The 25,392-nt window shown below is 45.2% G+C and overlaps 1 protein-coding gene across 3 annotated transcripts in view; it reads right to left on the bottom strand.

The window, feature by feature from the left end:
* The window catches only part of LOC137655734 (integumentary mucin A.1-like), a 200,406-nt gene that overhangs the window by 56,277 nt on the left and 118,737 nt on the right, over positions 1–25,392 (bottom strand). Inside the window, exon 6 of one of the 3 annotated variants that reach the window (XM_068389775.1) lies at positions 19,935–19,990. The exons of 1 other annotated variant lie outside the window; for it this stretch is intronic. In XM_068389775.1, coding sequence (XP_068245876.1) covers positions 19,969–19,990 — 22 coding nt within the window. In that variant the 3' untranslated portion in view covers positions 19,935–19,968. Of the gene's footprint in view, positions 1–19,934; positions 19,991–25,392 lie in introns of those variants that run through there. One more of the 3 variants, XM_068389778.1, reaches the window with a different exon arrangement.

Below are 25,392 nucleotides of genomic sequence, written 5' to 3'. Positions count from 1 at the left end.
TTGTTGATTTCATCGACAAGCATCACCCACAGAAACTTCAGGTTTGCCGTGTTGTTGCGCAGTTCATGATGTTTGCTTAACGCATTTTAGAAATATCCTCAAAAGCCGTACAAAGCAACTTTCACTCGATAGTTTCTTTAAAAAATCTTTAAAACGGTCTAGTGATCATGATGAAAAGAAAGAAAGTGAAGCAAAGAAAAGGAAGACCAAATCGAGTTTAAGTGATGAAAATAAAAAATAAAAAAAGAAAAAATGTAAAAAAAAAATATAAAATTATAAAATTGAAAAGAAAAAATAAGCTAAGTTAAGTTAAAGTTCACGTAGTAGTGTAAGTTAGTGTAAGTTATCGTACACGTTATCGTACAAAGTCACCATCCTTACCTCCTCACTGATCTTCTATTTCCTCCTGCGTAGAAGTCCCTACACCTGCGCTGGCCTGTCGCAAAGGTAAAGTGTTACATTACAACCCGTTTTCTATTTATTATTTCATTATTATTATTATTATTCTTTTTTTTGGTTTGTAATATGTATTTATTATACAGTTATTGTATTAATGTCACGTGTAATTATGTGTAGCCATTTATTAAGGGTTTATTATTGGTTTTTAGGCTGAGGAACGAATTAAATCAAGTACCATGTATTCTTATGGGAATATTTGCTCCAACATACGATGGTTTTAACATACGAAGCAGTTTCTGGAACGAATTAAATTCGTATGTAGAGGTATCACTGTATATCAATATCATGATAAAAATTTTTTATATACATCATTTATATACATCAAGTATCTTGAAGGAAAGCAAATTAGGGGCCCGGGGCCCCGGGTGCTTAAATTATATCAATATCATGATAAAAGATTTTATTACGACTGTATTATGAATGAGAATAAGTCAGTCTGTAACCGTGATCAAATCAAAAGAGGGAAGGGAAGGTCGAGAACTAGGATCGTATATATAAATATATATATGTGACTAATATATAAAGTTAATCCAAGTAATAATAAGTAACGTTGGCTCCGGAGGCTCAACTTAACAACTCGATCAGATGGTAATGTATAAAAGCTACGTCCGGGGATCCCGTAATGAAAGTCTTTATATATATATCTATATGAGGTCCGTGAGGTGCGGGACACCATAGAGGGGGAAGGGATCTTTAATGGGTCCGTGAAGTGCGGGACCGAGAGGGAGTAGCACGTACAAAATAAAATAATATAACATGACAAGGTACCACGGACCGAGCAGAAAACTTCCCGTCGGCCGTTGGCCAAACGAGCGACGGAAAGAAAACGACTACGACCGGGTAGAGTAGTACAAAAAGTGTAAAATAATGTACGTTAATGTATAATAATAATAGCAAGCCTCACAGATCAACGGGAACCGCCCGTGCAAAGAGAGCGAAAGGCCCAGGGGGGGGGGAACATGACGTAACATAGTGACTCTAACTCGACATGGGAGAGAGAGAGGGAAGGTGACCCTGGGGTGGGGTTATCAGGCGGGAGGGAGGCAAGGAGTGGGGCGATAGCAGGTATACCAACCTGCCAGACCCACGATTGATATGATCACGCGGAAAGACTAGATAACACTATAATAAACATAACACATGGTAAAATAAGATAGGAAGGCATGCTGGATGATAAAAATAATAAAATAATAATAAAAATAACGATACATCAATCGTAAAACAAACGAGGGAACGAACATGAGACAGGAGAAAAGCAAGCCTAACAGCGCTGGGAGTTAGGCAGGGCTACCAACATAACACAAAGTCAGTGAAGTGCCGACAAAATGAAAAACTAATATCTCACTCATGAAAGTCCCTCGAGCTAATGCAAGAAAAACGAATGACGTTAATAATGAGAAGCATGTCCATGGCGTGCGAACGTAAAACAAAATTAATGGAAATAGAAACGCCCGAAGGCGACCAGGCATGCCAACCTAATGAGAATACGCTAACGTATATCGTAATAACTGTTATCGTAATAACAGGACATCAATATAAAATAACACGGTGTGTGAACCGTGGATACCCAGAAAGTTCATAACGAGAAACAATCAGTATGGAGGACTCATTGTAAAGCGCTAAGAACGACGAGAGAGAGATAGGAGGAGGCCGAGCGCCATGAAAGACCCACGCGGGGTTGTGAAAAAAAAGAAACTGTCATAATATAAGCAAAAAAGGGCAAGGCCCCCTTCAAAATCTCAAAACTCATAGGTCTGGTACTTAACTTAGATGGAGTGACGGTAGAGTCCGACATCTAGAGGTAAATCCAGGTAAACCAGCAAAAATCACACACCGAGGCAAAATATGTATGGATAGCGCGTGCTATGAAAAAGGAGTGACGTCAGTGGCGTGGGATCACTAGTAGTAGTAGGATGTTGAACGGCACCTCGCTGTTCGGGGATATTGACAGGAGATATCTAAATGGTGCAAGACCTCTGGTTGTGATTTATTCACGCCCCAGTATTATACCGACACTTTATTAAGGTGAGCGAGCTGGGTTCAACCTAGCATTCCTATACAAATTTTTCTCTGGTAAATTCATAGCAGTTTTTACCTTAGAAATGATGTAAAAGGAGCATTTCACTGGGCGGCATGGGTCTCTCGCCCAGAAATAGATTTTTCCTACGTCAAAATCCCTTTTTTCAATCCGGGTTCAATATTAATCTTTCGGATTCGTACTTTGCATCCATTCCCAAAGCTTGTGCTAGATTAAAACCAGCAACTCGACCTACTGCAGTTTCTTGGTTCCTCAATGATGTCCTTAAGCTGGCTTCTGATACTGATAATGATTCTTGCTCTTACATAACGATCCTTAGGAAAACGTTATTTTTGTTGAGTTTGGCTTACGGTGCTAGAATATCTGAGCTGTCAGCCTTATCCAGAGATCCGGGTCACATTGAATTTCTTCCGTCTGGGAAGGTCTTACTCTCGCCGGATAGACGGTTCTTAGCTAAAAATGAAGATCCCCAGTCTAGATGGACTTCGTGGAGAATTGTTCCACTTCCTCAGGATCCTTCCCTGCGTCCTGTCTACACTCTCAAAGGTTATTTGCGTAGAACTTCTTCTACATCTTCAGGCCCTTTGTTTATTCGGGAACGTGGCAGAACTCTTTCCCTAAAGGGAATTCGACAACAAATCCTTTATTTTATTAAACACGCCATCGGTCCCTCATGCCCATGATGTCCGAGCTGTGGCAACCTCAGTTAATTATTTCTATACAGTAACATGAATTTTGTAGATTTGAAAGGGTACACCGGATGGAAATCTCCTACAATCTTTAAGCGTCACTATTTAAAATCCTTGGAGGCCCTTAAATTTGCGACAGTGGCGGCTGGGAGTATAATTCCTCCGGTTAGAGACGAACCATTGTAAATAGGTTTCTTTTTTCTTTTCCCCTTATATTTTTTATCTTGTCTCCTTATAAGGAGTGTATTTAGCCTGCCTTGCCTACTCCCCCTACCGTTCTTGTTGTATTTTTGATGTGCATCCTTACCTCAGTTTACATTGTTTGCTTGGAATTTGTATTTCTATTTGGTTGTAATGGTATTTTCATTTTGAGAGTTTACCCAGTTTATCTGTCTGTTTTGTATATCTTATGTCTTATATTTGTAAATATTTTTGTACTATTAAACTCTCTTTTTGCATTATATGTTTTTAGTTTCAGTCCCTTGTGTTTAACTCTTCCCAAGCTTGTACCATTTCTCTGTTACGATTTCACGGAGTGACACAGGTCGAGCCCAGAAAAGGGATTTTGACGAAGGAAAAATCTATTTCTGGGCGAGGAACCTGTGTCGCCCAGTGAACCAACCCTTTCCCTTTTTTCCCTCACCCTGGTTGGTCCAAGCTTTGGGTGCTGGGAGGAATGAGGATGGGGGGTGGGGAGATGTAGGGGTAGAGAGGGGGGATGTTGATGAAGGAGAGGTTTAATTGGTGAGGGATTTATGGTCGTGGTTCAATCACGCCACAGTTTTCTTTACCAACACTCAAAGAGTGAGCGAGCTAGGTTTATTCCTGGCATTCCATGCATCTCTTTTTTCTCTGGTATATTCAGCAATAACTATGCCTTTAAAAATGGTGCTAGAGGAGCATTTCACTGGGCGACACAGGTTCCTCGCCCAGAAGGAGATTTTTCCTTCATCAAAATCCCTTTTATACTTCACTTGCATGACCCCTTTGCATTTTATTTCCAGTTACAAGACATAAACCATTGCTACTGTGAACTTGTTTTTGCGAGTGTGACTTACTCACTTCATTGTAAGGGTAAAAGGTACTACTGCATATGTACAGTACTGTAGTGTACTTGTTGTATACAGGACTATTGCACAGTATGCACATATAGAGTACAGTACAGTACTGTACTGTATAAAGTACAATACAGTATATACAAATAAGTACAATATATACAATTCTACATTTATATACATATGTACATTAATACCTCTCTCTCTCTCTCTCTCTCTCTCTCTCTCTCTCTCTCTCTCTCTCTCTCTCTCTCTCTCTCTCTCTCTCTCTCTCTCTCTCTTTGTGCATGCAGTTTTTAGATTCGATCTATCTCTCTCTCTCTCTCTTTTTGTGCATGCAGTTTTTAAATTAGATCTCTCTCTCTCTCTCTCTCTCTCTCTCTCTCTCTCTCTCTCTCTCTCTCTCTCTCTCTCTCTCTCTCTCTCTCTCTTGTGCATGCAGTGTTTAAATTAGATCTATGTCTAGAAAAACGAGCATGGGTAACTCTGTTACATCTTCTTTTTCTCTTATCATTGTCTTAAACAGGAGGAATAAACGAAAGAAATAAGGTATATTTGTGAGAAGGGAAATGGTAAATAGATTATAAAGCATAAAAATGATATTTTAATTATAAAATAAATTTTTGAATATACTTACCCGGTGAATATATATAGCTGCAACTCTGTTGCTCGACAGACAAAAAACTGTAAAAAACTCGCCAGCGATCGCTATACAGGTTGCGGGTGTGCCCATCAGCGCCAACTGTCGGCCAGATACCATACTCAATGTAAACAAAGACTCAATTTCTTCTCATCCCACTGCGTCTCTATTGGGGAGGAAGGGAGGGTCGTTTAATTTATATATTCACCGGGTAAGTATATTCAAAAATTTATTTTATAATTAAAATATCATATTTAAATATTTAACTTAGCCGGTGAATATATATAGCTGATTCACACCCAGGGTGGTGGGTAGAGACCAGTTAAATATGTTTACATCTTATGAGCTAAGAGTTTTTATTTCATTTTAGAAGTTATCAATATAACAAAAACAAAATAAATAGGTACCTGGTAAGGAAGTCGACTTAGACGATTACTCTGCCTTATAAGTACGTCTTCCTTACGGAGCCTCGCGATCCTCTTAGGATGCTGACAGACCCCTAGGAGCTGAAGTATCAAGGGCTGCAACCCATACAATAGGACCTCATCAAACCCCTAATCTGGGCGCTCTCAAGAAATGACTTTGACCACCCGCCAAATCAACCAGGATGCGAAAGGCTTCTTAGCCTTCCGGACAACCCATAAAAACAACATTAAAAACATTTCAAGACACAGATTAAAAGGATATGGAATTAGGGAATTGTAGTGGTTGAGCCCTCACCCACTACTGCACTCGCTGCTACGAATGGTCCCATTGTGTAGCAGTTCTCGTAAAGAGACTAGACATCTTTCAAGTAAAATGACGCGAACACTGACTTGCTTCTCCAATAGGTTGCGTCCATTATACGTTGCAGAGATCTATTTTGCTTAAAGGCCACGGAAGTTGCTACAGCTCTAACTTCGTGCGTCTTCACCTTAAGCAAAGCTCGGTCTTCCTCACTCAGATGTGAATGAGCTTCTCGTATTAACAGTCTGATAAAGTATGACAAAGCATTCTTTGACATAGGCAAGGATGGTTTCTTAACTGAACACCATAAAGCTTCAGATTGGCCTCGTAAAGGTTTAGTACGCTTTAAATAGAACTTAAGAGCTCTAACAGGGCATAAGACTCTTTCTAGTTCATTGCCTACGATCTCCGATAAGCTGGGAATATCGAAAGATTTAGGCCAAGGCCGAGAAGGCAGCTCATTTTTGGCTAGAAAACCAAGTTGCAGCGAACAAGTAGCTTTTTCCGACGAAAATCCGATGTTCTTGCTGAAGGCATGAATCTCACTGACTATTTTAGCTGAGGCTAAGCATACCAGGGAAAGAGTCTTAAGAGTGAGATCTTTCAGGGAGGCTGATTGTAACGGCTCAAACCTGTCTGACATGAGGAATCTTAGTACCACGTCTAAATTCCATCCAGGGGTAGCCAAACGACGCTCCTTGGTGGTCTCAAAAGACTTAAGGAGGTCTTGCAGATCTTTATTGTTGGAAAGATCTAAGCCTCTATGCCGGAAGACCGATGCCAACATGCTTCTGTAGCCCTTGATAGTGGGAGCTGAAAGGGATCGTCCTTTTCTCAGGTATAAGAGAAAATCAGCTATTTGAGCTACAGAGGTACTGGTCGAGGATACAGAAACTGACTTGCACCAGTCTCGGAAGACTTCCCACTTCGATTGGTAGACTCTAATGGTAGACGCTCTCCTTGCTCTAGCAATCGCACTGGCTGCCTCCTTCGAAAAGCCTCTAGCTCTCGAGAGTCTTTCGATAGTCTGAAGGCAGTCAGACGAAGAGCGTGGAGGCTTTGGTGTACCTTCTTTACGTGTGGCTGACGTAGAAGGTCTACCCTTAGAGGAAGACTTCTGGGAACGTCTACTAACCATCGAAGTACCTCGGTGAACCATTCTCTCGCGGGCCAGAGGGGAGCAACTAACGTCAACCTTGTCCCTTCGTGAGAGGCGAACTTCTGCAGTACCTTGTTGACAATCTTGAACGGTGGGAATGCGTAGAGATCCAGATGTGACCAATCTAGGAGGAAGGCATCTATATGTATTGCTGCTGGGTTCGCGACTGGGGAGCAATAGATTGGAAGCCTCATGGTCAGCGAGGTTGCAAAGAGATCTATGGTTGGTTGACCCCAAGTGGCCCAAAGTCTCTTGCACACATCCTTGTGGAGGGTCCATTCGGTTGGAATTACTTGCCCTTTCCGACTGAGACAATCTGCTATGACGTTCAAGTCGCCTTGGATGAACCTCGTTACTAGGGAGATGTCTTGACCTTTTGACCAGATGAGCAGGTCCCTTGCGATCTCGTACAACGTCAGTGAGTGGGTACCTCCTTGTTTGGAGATGTACGCCAAGGCCGTGGTGTTGTCCGAGTTTACTTCCACCACTTTGCCTCGAAGGAGAAACTCGAAGCTTTTCAAGGCCAGATGAACTGCCAATAGCTCCTTGCAGTTGATATGCATGCTCCTCTGACTCGAGTTCCACAGACCTGAGCATTCCCGACCGTCCAGTGTCGCGCCCCAGCCCAAGTCCGATGCGTCCGAGAAGAGAACGTGGTTGGGAGTCTGAACAGCCAGGGGAAGACCCTCTCTTAGGTTGATATTGTCCTTCCACCAAGTCAGACAAGACTTTATCTTTCCGGAAATCGGGATCGAGACCGCCTCTAGCGTCTTGTCCTTTTTCCAGTGAAAAGCCAGATGGTATTGAAGAGGACGGAGGTGTAGTCTTCCTAGTGATACAAATTGTTCCAGGGATGATAGCGTCCCTATCAGACTCATCCACAGCCTGACTGAGCAGCGTTCCTTCTTCAGCATCTTCTGGATGGATAGCAGGGCTTGATCTATTCTGGGGGCCGACGGAAAAGCCCGAAAAGCTAGACTGTGAATCTCCATCCCTAAATACAGAATAGTTTGGGATGGGACCAGCTGCGACTTTTCCAAATTGACTAGGAGTCCCAATTCCTTGGTCAGATCTAGAGTCCACTTTAGATCCTTCAGACAGCGACGACTGGAAGAGGCTCTGAGAAGCCAGTCGTCCAAATAAAGGGAGGCTCGGATGTCCGATAAGTGGAGGAATTTGGCTACATTCCTCATCAGCCTCGTAAACACGAGAGGAGCTGTGCTTAGGCCAAAGCACAGGGCCCGAAACTGGTAAACCACATCTTCGAAGACGAATCTCAGAAAAGGTTGGGAGTCTGAGTGAATGGGGATATGGAAGTAGGCGTCCCTTAGGTCTAGCGAGACCATCCAGTCTTCCTTTCTGACCGCTGCTAAGACTGACTTTGTGGTCTCCATGGAGAACTTCGTCTTTGTGACAAAGACATTCAGAGCACTGACGTCTAGCACCGGTCTCCAACCTCCTGTCTTCTTTGCAACTAGGAAGAGACGGTTGTAAAATCCCGGTGATCGAAGGTCCGAGACTTTGACCACCGCTCCCTTCTCTAGCAAAAGAGACACTTCCAGTTTCAGGGCTTGTCTCTTTTCTTCCTCTCTGTACCTGGGAGAGAGATCGATGGGGGACGTCGCTAGAGGGGGTTTGCGTACCAAAGGGATTTTGTACCCCTCTCTGAGTAACTTCACAGATTGTTGATCTGCGCCTCTCTTCTCCCAGGCTTGCCAGAAGTTCTTGAGTCTGGCTCCCACTGCTGTCTGAGGTTGCGGGCAGTCAGACTCTGCCCTTGGAGGACTTGGGTCCTTTCCTCTTCCCTCGTTTCCCTTCGGCACGAGCACCTCCTCTGCTGGAGGCTCTGCCACGAAAGGGCGGAATAAAGCGAGACGCTGGAGTGTCTATCCTCGGTCTAGCAGAGAATGTAGGCAAAGGGGGAGCTTTGCGAGCCGAGGACGCAACTAGATCATGGGTGTCCTTCTGAACTAACGATGCGGCAATTTCCTTTACCAAGACTTCAGGAAACAGGCACTTGGAAAGGGGAGCAAAGAGAAGTTCAGATCTCTGGCATGGTGTAACTCCAGCCGACAGGAAAGAACAGAGAGACTCTCGCTTCTTCAGGACTCCGGACGTGAATGAGGCAGCTAGCTCATTGGACCCATCACGGACGGCCTTGTCCATGCAGGACATAATGAGCAAGGAAATATCCTTATCTGGCGAAGAGATTTTCCTGCTCAGGGCTCCTAAGCACCAGTCTAAAAAGTTAGACTTCGAAAGCCCTAAATATCCCTTTAAGAAGGTGGTCCAGGTCCGATGGTGACCAACAAACCTTCGAGCGTCTCATGGCAAGGCGGCGGGGAGAGTCTACAAGACTTGAGAAGTCGCCCTGGGCAGAGGCAGGAACTCCCAAGCCGAGAACTTCTCCCGTGGCATACCAGACGCTCGATCTAGAAGAGAGTTTAGAAGGGGGAAAGGCAAATGCTGTCTTCCCTAACCTCTTCTTAGACTCTAACCAGTCTCCCAACAGCCGCAAAGCTCTCTTGGATGAACGTGAGAGAACGAGTTTCGTAAAGGCAGGTGCGGTAGCAGGCACTCCTAATACAAACTCTGACGGAGGAGAACGAGGAGCCACAGAAACAAAGTGGTCCGGAAACAACTCCTTGAATACAGCCATGACTTTTCTAAAGTCCAATGATGGTTGGGTTGCCTTAGGCTCGTCCAGTTCTGAAGGTTGATCGTCTTGTGGTTCAGCAACGTCCTCATCTGATAGTTCCTCATCCGAAAACTGATGAGGAAACGGCAACGGAGTGGGCAACGTCTGGCTCGCTGAGTCCGGTCGCACTGGTGCATGCGTGACGGAGCCGGACGCAACGTCATGGAACTGCTGCACAGTCTGTGAACTGTCAACAATCATGGGTGCGCGAGGACGCACAGCGTCCACCCGAGACTGTCTAGACCATCTGGGTTGTGCAGTCAACACCATATGCGGAGGTTGACGCACCGCGTCAAAACAAGTCACCTCTGATGGTTGCTGAACGTCCTGAACGTCAACAACCACCTCCGTGCGTCGCCTAACGTTAACGTGCGGCTGGCAACCCACACTGGGTCGCATCAGAGGAGGAACCACCTCAACTGGTAGACGCGAGAAGGTAACCTCAGCGTCAAAAGGACGCACAACAGACCGCTTGGAAGGTTGTTGGCCAGAAGGTTCAGCAGCAACCTTCTCCGCATTAAAGTCCTCCATCAAGGACGCAAGCTTGGACTGCATGTCTTGCAGCAAAGCCCATTTAGGGTCTACGGGAGCAGGTGCGGCAACAGACGGGGTTAGCGACTGAGGCGGTACCGCTTTGCCTCTCTTAGGCGGTGAGCAGTCATCAGATGACGGCAACGAGTCCGAACTGACCCAGTGGCTACAACCGGGACGTTGGACTTGTCCTGAAGGGACCGACTTACGTTTTAAAGGTCGTGAGACCTTGGTCCAAAGTTTCTTACGAGAAACACCTTCGGACGACGAGGTAAAAACGGGCTCTCTCGTCTTACGTAGGTAGGGGCGATCTTGGGGAGATACGCCTGATACCATGGAGGGAACGTCTGTTCGCTGATCAAGGCCTCTCGAACCCATGCGTCGTACGACATTGCTTCTCCCCTGGGCTTGGGAGCTTGCAAGAGGTCCCGGACTAGGAGGACGACAGGCACGAACAGACGAACCCTCAAGCGCAACACTATTCACAACACTTTCACTAGGCACTTTATCACTTCCCGCGGCACTTTGGCACTTTAGCTCCTTAACATCCGCCATGAGTTGATTGCGGTCACTTGCAAGGGACTCAACTCTCTCCCCCAAGGCATGGATAGCACGCATCATGTCAGCCATCGATGGTTCCTGAGTGCTAGGAGGGGGGTTAGGAACACCCACTACAGGGGAAGGAATAGGTTGAGGGGCATGAGGAGAGGAAAAATCTATCGACCTAGAAGAACTTCTCCTTAATCTATCTCTCTCTAGCCTGCGTGTGTACTTCTCAAATTCGATAAAATCGAATTCCGAAAGGCCCACGCATTCCTCACACCGATCTTCCAATTGACAGGTTTTACCCCGACAATTGGAACAAACAGTGTGAGGGTCGAGAGAAGCCTTTGGAAGACGCCTAGAACAGTCCCTAGCATTGCATTTTCTAAACTTGGGAACTTGTGAAAGGTCAGCCATTTTGAATTGGTCAAGGGAAAATTCCAAAAAACGATCTAAGTCATCAACAATGAATCCGATACAAAAAAGAGTTCAAGGATTTATTTGAAGAAAAACCCTGCACAGCGAAAGCTCAAAACCAAAATAAAGTACTTCACCAAATATGATGGGAAAAACTCCAGGTTTCAACAGCGAGTAAAGTACGTCTTGTCGACACGTCGACAGAGAAGAAAATGAGTCTTTGTTTACATTGAGTATGGTATCTGGCCGACAGTTGGCGCTGATGGGCACACCCGCAACCTGTATAGCGATCGCTGGCGAGTTTTTTACAGTTTTTTGTCTGTCGAGCAACAGAGTTGCAGCTATATATATTCACCGGCTAAGTTAAATATTTAAAAATATAAAATGACAGTGTTAAGATAGTTAAAAAGTTACTGTACTCTATGGATGAACAAGACTAGCTCAACATTAAACTATGGCAGCCAATTGGATAGACGCACTGACAAAGGGGATTATTACATTCACAGTGGTTGTCATTCCACTTTGATGCAACCCTTTCCCAGTGTGCCAAACACAGAAATTCCAAGTAAGGGATGACCTCTATCAAGCCATCCATAAATACAGCCTCAAAGCCTACAACGTACTCCATTCTAGATTGCAGCAGCGAGAGAAAAGAGGCTACCTTCTAACAACCACCTAACAAGACCACAAGTGAGAGTTGCGATGTACTGTACATGCTGGCTACAGTAACACTTTTTTCATCCATTTTAGAGACTACTGTTATTACACTACTATACACCCAAATGTCTGAATCTAGATAGTAAGAAATTGTTTCTTTCACTTCATCATATGACGGGCAGCAATTTAGTTGTCTTGCATTATAGCAAAAAATGTACAAACAAAAAGAGAAAATATAAATTTTGGCTCGACCTAGTTAACTTTAATCAGTGACAGGAGAAGAATAATCCATTTAAGGTAATCTCTGTCTTATGGCAGATGGTGTGCTATTTTAATTCTTTTTTTTTACACTCCGATATCCAGGACCGCAGTGAAAATATAGCCAAGTAGCACGGATGGTATGCACGTTGCATGGGTACTCCTACGAAAATAAGTGCCATAAAAAGGGAGCTTCATTTCATACACTGAAAGGCATCCAATGGATTTTGAGATTTCTTTTTATATTACTCCTATACCTGGCACTAAAAAATGAGAAGTCAGTCGCATCTAACCAATTCTGATGTTCAGAAACTCCAACTAGATTATGCGATATGACTCTGTGTAACCGTAAAGTACATATTGTTTCATCTACAAGAATAAAAATACAGTATAAATTACCAGGATAACGATTTCATTCATTTATAACGAACCCTCTCTCTCTTTCTACACTAGAGGCTACAAGAAAAGTTATTAAACTCTGGATGCTTGTTTTAATACAACAACATTCAATTTTATTTTGTATAGTTAGAAGAATATGATTTTGGTAAACTCATAAAGTACACTCTGTATCAACATTATTAGGACACGCTATTGTTATGAGAAACAACATAAATCTCATGAAAAAAATGCTTGACTAATCAATTTTGCCTTAGAGCACTACACAAAAAGAAAACTTCATGATCAAAATGTTATTTTCATTAGTAAAATAAATTTTTGAATATACTTACCCGATAATCATGTAGCTGTCAACTCCGTTGCCCGACAGAATTCTACGGACGGGATACGCCAGCGATCGCTATACAAGAGGGGGGTGTACTCACCAGCGCCATCTGTGGTCAGGTACTCCAGTACTTCTTGACAACACCACCTCAATTTTTTCCTCGGTCCACTGGTTCTCTATGGGGAGGAAGGGTGGGTCAATTAAATCATGATTATATATTCAAAAATTTATTTTACTAATGAAAATAACATTTTTCAATATTAATCTTACCCGATAATCATGTAGCTGATTCACACCCAGGGGGGTGGGTGAAAACCAGTGTACATGTTAATCAAGAAGCTAAGTATCCCGTATTTCATATTATCAGTTATTCAAAATAACAATGAAATTATAAGTACCTGGTAAGGAAGTCGACTTGAACCATTACTCTGCCTTTAATAAGTTCGTCTTCCTTACTGAGCGCAGCGTTCCTCTTAGGAGGCTGAACAACTCTAAGGTGCTGAAGTATAAAGGGTTGCAACCCATACTAAAGGACCTCTACACAACCTCTAACCTAGGCGCTTCTCAAGAAAGAATTGACCACCCGCCAAATCAACTAGGATGCGGAAGGCTTCTTAGCCTACCGTAACAACCCAAAAACAACAATAAAAGCATTCAAGAGAAAGGTTAAAGAAGGTTATGGGATTAAGGGAATGTAGTGGCTGAGCCCTCACCTACTACTGCACTCGCTGCTACGAATGGTCCCAGGGTGTAGCAGTTCTCGTAAAGAGACTGGACATCTTTGAGATAGAATGATGCAAACACTGACTTGCTCCTCCAATAGGTTGCATCCATAATACTCTGCAGAGAACGGTTCTGTTTGAAGGCCAACGAAGTAGCCACAGCTCTCACTTCGTGTGTCCTTACCTTCAGCAAAGCAAGGTCTTCATCCTTCATGTGAGAATGAGCTTCTCTAATCAGAAGCCTTATGTAATACGAAACTGCGTTCTTGGACATAGGCATCGAAGGTTTCTTAATGGCACACCATAAGGCCTCTGATTGTCCTCGTATAGGTTTTGACCTTTTAAGATAGTACTTTAGAGCTCTGACAGGGCAAAGAACTCTCTCTAGCTCGTTACCCACCATGTTGGAAAGGCTAGGAATTTCGAACGACCTAGGCCAAGGACGTGAAGGAAGTTCATTTTTTGCCAAAAACCCGAGCTGTAAGGAACATGTAGCTGTTTCGGATGTGAATCCTATGTTCCTGCTGAAGGCGTGAACCTCACTAACTCTTTTGGCTGTTGCAAGGCAGACGAGGAAAAGAGTTTTGAGAGTAAGGTCTTTGAAAGAAGGTTGACTGGAAAGGTTCAAATCTAGGAGACATAAGGAACCTTAAGACTACGTCTAGATTCCAGCCTGGAGTGGACAAGCGACGTTCTTTAGAGGTCTCGAAAGACTTAAGGATGTCCTGTAGATCTTTGTTGGAGGAAAGATCCAAGCCTCTGTGGCGGAAAACTGTTGCCAACATACTTCTGTACCCTTTTATCGTAGGAGCCGAAAGAGATCTAACATTCCTAAGATGCAACAGGAAGTCAGCAACTTGGGTTACAGAGGTACTGGTAGAGGAAACTGCATTGGCTCTGCACCAGCTTCGGAAGACTTCCCACTTGGATTGATAGACTCTGCGAGTGGATATCCTCCTTGCTCTGGCAATCGCTCTGGCTGCCTCCTTCGAAAAGCCTCTAGCTCTAGAGAGTCTTTCGATAGTCTGAAGGCAGTCAGACGAAGAGCGTGGAGGCTTGGGTGTACCTTCTTTACGTGAGGTTGACGTAGAAGGTCCACTCTTAGAGGGAGAGTCCTGGGAACGTCGACCAGCCATTGCAGTACCTCTGTGAACCATTCTCTTGCAGGCCAAAGGGGAGCAACCAACGTCAGCCGTGTCCCTTCGTGAGAGACGAACTTCTGAATAACTCTGTTGATGATCTTGAACGGCGGGAATGCATATAGATCGAGGTGGGACCAATCCAGCAGAAAAGCATCCACGTGAACTGCTGCCGGGTCTGGGATTGGGGAACAGTACAATGGGAGCCTCTTGGTCATCGAGGTAGCGAACAGATCTATCGTTGGCTGACCCCACAAGGCCCAAAGCCTGTTGCACACGTTCTTGTGAAGGGTCCATTCTGTGGGGATGACTTGACCCTTCCTGCTGAGGCGATCTGCCGAGACATTCATATTGCCTTGAATGAATCTCGTTACCAGCGTGAGGTTTCGACTTCTTGACCAAATGAGGAGGTCCCTTGCTATCTCGTACAGCTTCCTCGAATGAGTCCCTCCCTGCTTGGAGATGTACGCCAAGGCTGTGGTGTTGTCGGAGTTCACCTCCACCACCTTGCTTAGCAGGAGGGACTTGAAGTTCATTAAGGCCAGATGTACTGCCAACAACTCCTTGCAATTGATGTGAAGCATTTCCTGTTCCTTGTTCCATGTTCCCGAGCATTCCTGTCCGTCCAAGGTCGCGCCCCAGCCCGAGTCTGATGCGTCCGAATAGAGATGAAGATTGGGGGTCTGAACAGCTAACGAGAGACCCTCCTTGAGAAGGATGTTGCTCTTCCACCACATGAGAGTGGTCTTCATCTCTTTGGTAACAGGAATAGAGACCGCTTCGAGCGTCATATTCTTGTCCCAGTGAGCTGCTAGATGGTATTGAAGGGGGCGGAGGTGGAGTCTCCCTAACTCGGTGAACAGGGCTAACGATGACAGGGTCCCTGTTAGACTCATCCACTGTCTCACCGAGCATCTGTTCCTCTTCAGCATGCTCAGGATGCACTCTAGGGCTTGGTTGATTCTTGGGGCCGACGGAAAAGCCCGAAAAGCTTGACTCCGAATCTCCATTCCCAGGTAAACGATGGTTTGGGAAGGAATAAGCTGGGACTTCTCTAAGTTGACCAAAAGACCCAGTTTCTTGGTCAAGTCCAAAGTCCATCTGAGACTCTCCAGACAGCGACGTCTTGTGGGGGCTCTTAAAAGCCAGTCGTCTAAATAAAGGGAGGCTCTGATGTCCGCCAAGTGGAGGAATTTGGCAATATTCCTCATCAGTCGCGTAAACACCATAGGTGCCGTGCTTAGGCCAAAACACAGGGCTTGGAATTGGTACACAACCTTTCCAAAAACGAATCTCAGAAAAGGTTGGGAGTCTGGATGAATGGGGACGTGAAAGTAGGCGTCTTTCAGATCCAACGAGACCATCCAGTCCTCCTGCCTGACCGCTGCTAGGACCGACTTCGTCGTCTCCATAGTGAACGTCTGCTTGGTGACATAAGCATTGAGCGCACTGACGTCCAGCACCGGTCTCCAACCTCCTGTCTTCTTGGCCACCAGGAAGAGACGGTTGTAAAAGCCCGGGGATTGATGATCCCGGACTATCACCACTGCCTCCTTCTGTAACAGGAGCGACACCTCTTGATGTAACGCTAGCCTCTTGTCCTTTTCCTTGTAGTTGGGAGAGAGGTTGATGGGAGAAGTGGTCAGAGGGGGATTGCGGCAGAATGGGATCCTGTAACCCTCCCTTAGCCACTTGACAGACTGGGCGTCTGCACCTCTTCTTTCCCAAGCTTGCCAGAAGGTCTTGAGTCTGGCTCCTACGGCTGTCTGGAGAGGAGGAGAGTCAATGTTTGCTTTTCGAAGACTTGGTACCTTTCTTGGACCTGCCCCTGTGACCGTCTGGGCGGGTACTTCCTCGGCTGGGGGCTCTGCCACGAAAGGGCGGAATAAATCTGGTAGCAGGAGTATCAGCCACTGGGGTGCGGTAAGTTCTTGGTACTGAAGGTGCAACCTTAGCCTTCCGTGCTGAAGAGGCCACGAGGTCATGCGTATCCTTCTGTATAAGAGCCGCAGACATTTCCTTGATAAGATCCTCAGGAAACAGGAACTTAGAAAGAGGAGCAAAAAGTAACTGTGACCTTTGGCAAGAGGTGATACCAGTGGAAAGGAAGGAGCAAAGTTGTTCCCTTTTCTTGAGGACTCCCGATACAAACATAGAGGCAAGTTCGCCGGAACCATCGCGAATTGCTTTGTCCATACAGGACATAATCAGCATGGCCGAGTCTTTGTCAGAAGGGGCAGTCTTCTTGCTCAAGGCCCCCAGGCACCAGTCGAGGAAATTAAAAATTTCAAAGGCGCGAAAGACTCCCTTTAAGAAGTGGTCCAGGTCAGAAAAGGTCCAGCAGACCTTAGAGCGTCTCATAGCCGACCTTCGTGGAGAGTCAACCAAACTTGAGAAGTCAGCCTGGGCAGAGGCAGGGACCCCCAAGCCTGGTTCCTCTCCCGTGGCATACCAGACGCCCGCCTTAGAAGCCAGCTTAGGAGGCGGAAACATAAAAGACGTCTTTCCCAGTTGCTGCTTTGACTGCAACCAATCCCCTAACATTCTCAAAGCTCTCTTTGACGATCTGGCGAAGACAAGCTTAGTGTAGGCAGACTTAACAGGTTGCATGCCTAGAGAGAACTCGGATGGAGGAGAACGAGGGGTAGCAGAAACAAAGTGTTCAGGGTATAACTCTCTGAAAAGAGTAAGGACCTTGCGAAAGTCAATGGAGGGTGGCAATGACTTGGGTTCCTCCACATCAGATGAAGGATCATCCAGGTGAGCCGCTTCATCCTCAGAAACCTCATCACCTGAGTGTTGAGAAGCGAGAGGTAACGATAAAGCAGTATGCTGAATGGCTGAATCCTGAAGAACGGGTGCATGCGCACTAGCGGATTCATCCTCAAGACTCTGCTGAAGAGGATGAGGGCTGGTAATGACAAAGTCCTGAGGCTGGGATGAAGGAGGTTCTGCGGGGGTCTGAGGAGCAAGCGTGGTGAGAGGCGAATGCTGTAAAGCATGAGGCTCATGCTGCATAGTCTGCGGTTCAAGTTGAATAGGAAGCGGCTTAAGCTGAGAAGAATGTGGTTGCTGCATGCGTTGAGGTGGCTGTCTCATAGCATGAGGTTCCTGCCTCAAGGGTTGCGCTTGCCTCAAGGGTTGAGGTGGCTGCGCAGAGAGAGGCTCTTGTCCCACGAGTTGAGGTTCTAGCCTCAAGAGTTGAGGTGCTTGCCTCGAGAGTTGAGGTTCTCGCCTCGAGGAAAGTGGAGGTGGCTGCTGCAAGAGTTGAGGTTGCTGCCTCAAGGATGGTGGAGGTTGTCGCACCGCAAGAGGTTGCTGCCTCGAGGATGGTTGCAACGCAAGAGGCTCCTGCCTCAAGGGTAGAGGAGGTTGCTGCAAAGCATAAGGCTCCTGTCCCAAGTGTTGAGGAGGTTGCCGCGTGGCAAGAGGCTCCTGCCTCAAGGAAAGTGGAGGTTGCTGCACAGCGCTGGTATCTGGCAACTCCCAAAGCGGCAGCTCACGCATGGAGGTAGCTTGAGGAACCTCAACATCATACGTCTGGCAGGCTGGACTGCGCAGAGGTGGGGGAGCGCTCGCAGGAGGAGGTGTGATAACCTTCTCTGCCTGAAACTCCTGCATCAACACCGCAAGCTGCGACTGCATAGTCTGCAGCATAGCCAACTTGGGATCAACAGAAGTTGAGGTCTGTTGAGGCATAGCTTTAACAGAAGTTGAGGTCTGTTGAGGCAACGCTTTACCTCTCTTAGGAGGCGTGCAGCCATCCGATGACTGCGGCGAGTCCGAGCTAGCCCAGTGGCTACACCCGGGCTGTTGGACTCGCGCGGTCTGGACCTTACGCTTAAGAGGCCTTGAGACCTGGGTCCAGCGTTTCCTCCCGGAAACATCTTCTGCAGACGAGGAAATAAAGGGCTCAATCGTCTGAGAGTGGAAGTGACGATCTCTATAAGATACACCCGCAACCACTGAGGATACTACTGTGCGCCGATCAAGGCCTGCCGAACCCTTTTGCCCTTCGACATTGCTTCTCCCCTGGGCTTGGGAGCTTGCAAGAGGTCCCGGACTGGGAGGACGACTGGCACGCACAGAAGTATCCTCATGCGCAACACTGACACTGACACTAGGCACAGCACTGGCACTACCACTTCCCACTGCACTTTTCACTTTAAGTTCCTTGACATCTGCCAAGAGAAACTTGTGGTCACTCACTACCGACTCCACCTTATCACCTAAAGCCTGAATGGCACGTAAAACATCCGACATATCAGGCTGAGCACTAATAATAGGTTCGGGGGTAGCCACTACAGGGGGAGGAAAAGGTTGAGGATCATGGGGGGAGGAATAAAGTAAAGAGCGAGCCGAACTCCTCCTAACTCTCTCTCTCTCTAACTTAGTCGTATACTTGAGGAATTGAATAAAATCAAATTCCGAAAGTCCGGCACATTCCTCACATCGATCTTCCAACTGACAGGATTTTCCCCTACAGTCGGAACAAACGGTGTGAGGATCAACCGAGGCCTTCGGAAGACGCCTAATACAAGTCCTACATCGTCTTTGGGGAGGAGCTTGAGCATGGTCGGACATCTTGAATCAGAGAACAGTCAAGGGGGGATTCCAAATTAAAGCAAAGATCGTTATACCATTAATCAAAATCAATCCAAAAGCTATCTAAGCTAAGGGAAAAGCTTCCTGTATAGCGAAAGCTGAAATCTCAGAGCAATACTTCACCAAAACCGTGAACAAAGACTCCAAAATCATAAGCGTATCCATGTAGGTCTTGCCGGAAGCACGACAGAGGAAAAATTGAGGTGGTGTTGTCAAGAAGTACTGGAGTACCTGACCACAGATGGCGCTGGTGAGTACACCCCCCTCTTGTATAGCGATCGCTGGCGTATCCCGTCCGTAGAATTCTGTCGGGCAACGGAGTTGACAGCTACATGATTATCGGGTAAGATTAATATTGAAAAACATATTTACAAATACCTTCGTAAGTCATAAATACTCTCAAACTAGTAATCATATACTGTACATTGAGGGAGACTTTTCTCGGTCAAACAACAAAAAAACTAAATTTCTGTGTTTTGTCAACCAAGTCAATTAACCATTATTCTATTTTGATAGGGATGATTGAAAGGAATCTTCATCAGCTACTTTAAAATGACTTCATCATCTTTTCAGTGATTCTACAAGGAAAAACTGGAATGATGAGAGTAGGTACATATAAAAAATGCACAGTAATTAGTAGCTCATGCCAGCAGCATGTAATAAATTAAATGCTAATACAGTAGTATTAGTCTTTGCAGTCACTTACATATTAGTTTCTACATACCATCCTCTGAATTAAGGCTACTTTATTAGATATTCATAAGCTAAATGGTAATATCAAACTGTAATAAGTTATTCGCACACCAAACAAATTGTTCTCACCTTGGTGTCTCAAAACGGATACTGTAGACTGATATTGAAGAACAGAAATACTTCCTCTATGTGGCAGCAACTGGTGTCTGCAGTTCCTTTTAGAAATCTATATTGGTGACCCTGAAATTGAAGCTTCTACCCTTGTATCACTTCCTCGTCTATAACAATACAGTATAGCACATAACTTCCCCTTAAATATAAAATGTCAATCTACTCTACAATGCTAAAGCTCTCAGGAAACACTTTGACAAGTTTTGAGATTCAGCTGAAGATATAGACACAGCAGTGTTCTTGTGTATGCTTGCAGGAACAGTATCATGCAGTTACAAAATGCGTGCATGTACAGCCATGAGCAGATTTGCTTTTATTACATAAACTGTGCAATTCATTCAACACTAATAAATTGTGATTTTCTTCCTCAGAGAGTTATAGGCAACACTGGGATACTCCAAATGGTAACCATTTCAAATTCCTAAAAGATATTTTAAGAATGTCACTTAGTGTACATCTTTAAAAACGGATTTTGAGCGAAGCGAAAAATCTATTTTTGGGTGAAAGAGCCATGTTGTCCTGATGGAAGGTTCCTACTAGTAGCTTCCAAGGGATATTTGAACTGCAGTTATATTCCCAGAGAATTTACCTTTAGATCTCCAGAATTCTAACTCCTGGCACGAATATCCTTAAAATTTCTCTTAAGGATATCGCATAATCAGGGGACGTATGCTTGATACGACACATAGCGATCTTCACCCCGAATAGCATTTTCGCCTCGAGGGGGAAGAGTGGCAAAAATAAAAGGGGAGCCGTTATCAAGGTTACCCTTTTTTCCCATACGACTATTGAGTATCTAGATGGCCCCATATTCAAGATGGCGGTTATTCCTTGTAGCATTGAGCATGGTGCTACAGATATAGTAGTTTCGGGAGGGATCCTGCCAAGGCATTTTCTATAGAAAAGGAGGGTGAGTCCATCAGGACGACATGGCTATCTCACCCAAAAATAGATTCTTCGCTCAAGCCATGTCGTCCTGATAGAAGTTTACCAGAGAATTACTAGAAAGTACTGTATCTGTGGATTTTCATAGGTGCCTTAACCTTGGGACAATTTTTCTATGGTCATCTGGACCATTGAGACAAATGACGTTACCGTTATCCGTCATTACCACTAATCATAGACAATGTTAGTGCTTCCTGCCCCCTGCACGGAAGTCATACTAGACAGTAGAAAAGGGGCCTCAAGGTTAGCATATATTGTATGAACAAACATAAGTATCCACCAGATATACAAACAGTCTCACAGTTTGTATATATTATCAGTGATGAAGCGATTTTCCTCGGATCATGACCTGCAGGTGTACTGTCAGGATCCGCTCTGCGAATGAAGTAGGTGAGCCTCGCCCTCAGTTGTTTTAGGGATAAGTTTGATCCTGCTGTTTCTCCTTTGAAGAGCTGTCCTCTCCTGAAGTCTGAAGTTCTACGAAGTTAGACCTTTAGACACTCTACTGGACATAGAGAGACATCTTCCTTCGGAGGGCAGATTCTCCTGGGACCCTATCTTTAAGTGGGTAGCTCGTTCTTGGCAAGAAAAGCTGGATCAGGAAAGAGATTCAGTTCTCCCACTTCTGTGAACTGAATGTGGCCCTCATTTCTTGATAGGGCTACTATTTCACTAACTCTAGCCCCTGAGGCTATAGCGAACAGGAAAATAACCTCCTGGGTTAGATCCTTGAGAGAACAATCTTCATTGTTCACAGATGAAACATAATGTAGGACCTTCTCCAAAGACCATGAAATGGGCTTCGGAGGAGCTGCAGGCCCAAGTCTAGCGCATGCCTAGTTATCGTAGTTATCGTGCTAGCTGCCAGACCTTGGTTATGAAAGTGGATAAAGAAGGACAGACAGAAGTCTATTGAAATTTCTTTTGGTCCTATTGCTTTAACAAAAGCAACCCACTTTTTCCAAGACGATTCATATTGTCTTCTAGTTGACTTAGACTTGTATTCTTCTAAGAAATCTATACTGCCTTTTGAGATCCCAAATCTTTTCTTAACCACTTGGGCGAGAAAATCATGAAATGAAGGTTTTGGGTTCTCTGTGATGAATCGAAGACAGTTAACTTCTGAACCCGTTGAGATAGTGCTGGGTTCAGTACAAGGGACCAGCCTCAGCCTCACTTCCCTCACCAGAGGGAACCAGTTGCTCTTGGGCTATTTGGGAGCCACTAGAGCTGCCATTCCTTGGAAGGATCTCAGCATGTTGAGGACCTTCAGCAGGAGATTGGATGGAAGGAACAGGAAATTCAGGGTCCATCCGTTCCAAACTAGGGACATGGGGTCCGTTATCTCCTCTAGAGGGTCCTTGTATGGGGCTACATATCGAGGTAGTTTCTTGATGTTGCTCGTCACGAAGAGGTCGTTCTGCAGTTCCGGGACTTGTTCCAAGATGGAAGAGAAAGAGTCTGCGTCTGTGGACCATTCTGACTCTATCGGCTTGAGCCTGAGGAGAGCATCCGCTGTCACATTGCGGATCATTTATCAGTGAACTACTGATAGGTGCTGTCTCTTTAGGCAAGGGATGGCTAATATCACATGGATTATATGGGACGATCTCGAGCCTTGTCGGTTCAGACATCTCACTATCACTTCGCTGTCCAAGATCACCCTGATGAGGGCTGATCTGCGTAGGGAGAGTTTTCCCTACGTTAAAAGGACTGCCATGGCTTCCAAAATGTTGATGAGAAGGGCCTTGAACAGAGATGACCAAGACCCTTGGACTTTCCTTTGATGGGAGTGAAATCCCCATTCTTCCGTTGAGGCATCCATGTGGATGACCATCGATGGAAGAGGTGGTTGCGCACTGTCCTCATTAGGCTCTTGGCCTTCGACCATGAGTTGAGAAGTGATCAAAGTAAGGCCGATATCGGTCATTTTAGATCTCTTAGAGCGTTTGATGTGTATCTTCTCCAGACTCCTGACGCATCTTTCAGCTGTGCTCTTGGCACTGGGTCTGTCACTGCTGCGAACTGGAGAGAGTTCAGTTCTCTTTCCTGTTAGCGTCTTGAAATCCTGTCGGATTACGGTAGTCTCTTGACCGACCCTGCGATCTCCTTCTTCTTCCCTAAGAGAAAGGAGAGACAATGTGACCTCAGGTTCCAATGGTTTTCCAGCCATTGAAACCTTTGAGCTGGAGAGAGTCAAGACTTCATGAAGTTGATTTTGCATCCCAGATGTTCCAGGAACTGGGTTAGTTCTTTGGATGCTTGCAGACCAGCCGCTTCGGGTGCTGCCCGCACCAGCCAGCATATAGGTCTTTTACTAAGGTGGCCATATGCATTTTGGCCAGGACCATGAGCATGTCTGGGGTACTTCGTTGGGCTGCACATATCTCTATGCAGTTTTGTAGGGATAAAGAGGCCGCAAGTCTCTCCTTTGTTTCTTGGTCCTTGCACAAAAGAAACACAGAAAGTTTAGGGAGATTCTCGCTAAACTGTCGTCCATCGATGTCCGCGTCCAGTTTCCCTACTGAGAAGGTTAGGTGGACTTCCTTCCATTCCTTCTCCTGCAGGGCATGGTTTGCTTGCCTCCACTGCCTTGGCAACAGATTTAAATGCCTTCCACGTAAAGGGGAATGCTATTGAAGCAGGAGCAAGAAAGGTAGGGTGTTTCTTGCTCAAGGCGGACACTTTCAACACCGAATAACCCACCTTTTTCAGGCTACTTGACAAGAGAGCCTGTGCCTTATCGTGGTCGAAAACCATGACTTCCTTTGGTTCTGTCTCCTCCTCTGACATTAGTTCATGCTTCAGTCGAATAAAGCAATCAGGGAAAGCATTAAAGCTTGGCCAAAACTGGATGTCGTCTAAGGGGACAGCTCCCATCTTCTCCGAGATGTAGAGTTTGCCGTTCAAAATCGGCATAAACTCCGCATACCTCCAGGGATTGGTTTTGGAGCATGTCGAGAGGTCTTGGTCTCTGGGTTGCTTGAATGACCCTCGGGAGGCGATAAGTGGAGCTTCACGGAGCTCTCTCTTGAATTTCGCTTCCCTTGTTTCGCCTCGTTTGCGAATGTTCTCCATTAAATCCGTAAGATGGGCCAGCGCCTGGCTTGTCTTGTCCAATGGAGGGGCAGAAGGTGAAGACGTCGAGGGTAACGGCTCCGAGGCCGGCACAGACGGAAGGAATTCCGACAAGACATCGTCATCTTCTTCCAGAGGTGCCTCCCTGCCATCCATCTCGATGGTAATCTGGATGCAGGGAGGTGCGAGTCGTGTTTGGGACACAACCATTTCACTACCCGCTGTCGGGAACAGTAAGCTACGCATCTTATCGTTAGGTAGGTATGGTCCCGGAGAGTTCTTCTGGAACCCAATTACCCATTTGCGTAGCTTTTTACGTGCCGCATCCCTAGACTCCATTGACTTGGGGTCATCAAAACATTCGGTCACTAAGGTCTGGCAGATATTGCAGACTTGGGGGTCCCAATATTGCAGGGATTCAGTAATAATATTGCAGGGGGAATGAGACCTGCATGCTTCATGACCATGGAAGTACTTACCCCTAAGATTGCAGAAGATCGCATCGCATGTCATCTGGGGTTCCTCCTGTAAAGAAAGGAAAACAAAATGAGTATACGATTGTTTATCTCACATGATAAACAAATATGCAATTATTCATATTCTAATCATTATAGCTTAGGATAGTAAGCTAGAAAGAAATAGGGAAAGACACATACTTGTGTATCCCTCCCAGCCAATTGCTGTAACCTCCCCCCAATATTAAAGATAAAGAGTTTCCTTTATCAGGGCAACTCGAAGGAGAAGGGTTCTAACCCCTAGGGATAGAAAAAGTGTACACTGCCACTGACCCTTCTAATTATTTAATATTGTGGGGAAAGTATTAACTGATTTCCAATCAGAGTATTGAGGGAATTCTATTCATTCAATATAGGTTCGGTCTCGGAAAAAGCCTGTACAAGGGTACACAAGGTATGTTAGAAATTAACTACTGTATAATAATACTATAGCTTTCTGTTTGCAGTATATACTATATTGCAAATATACTGGCTACTGTATAATCATATACTGTAGTTCAGCCGGTGTGTTACCAGCATGGCTAGCACCTGGCGGCCCGGTCGGCACGTCGCCAACTGGACTACAAATTAGAAAAGACACATACTTGTGTATCCCACCCAGCCAATTGCTGTGACCTTCCCTTCCAATATTATGACTATAGAGTTTCCTGATCAGGGAAACTCAAAGATAAGGGTTCTAACCTTTAGGGATAGAAAAGTGTACTACCACTGACCTTTCTAAAATATTTAGTATTGTAGGGTAAATTGTAAACTGATTTCTAATCAGAATATTGAAGGAATTCTATTCTTTCAATATAGGATTGGTCTCAGCAAAAGACTGGGCAAGGATACACAGAATATGTTGGAAATAACTACTGTATAATACATATAATAGTTTTCTATCTACAGTATATACTCTACTGCAAATATACTGGCTACTGTATAATCATATAC

This window comes from Palaemon carinicauda, chromosome 16, assembly GCF_036898095.1.
Source record: "Palaemon carinicauda isolate YSFRI2023 chromosome 16, ASM3689809v2, whole genome shotgun sequence".
Taxonomy (NCBI): domain Eukaryota; kingdom Metazoa; phylum Arthropoda; class Malacostraca; order Decapoda; family Palaemonidae; genus Palaemon; species Palaemon carinicauda.
This window is presented reverse-complemented; position numbering and strand designations above follow the sequence as displayed.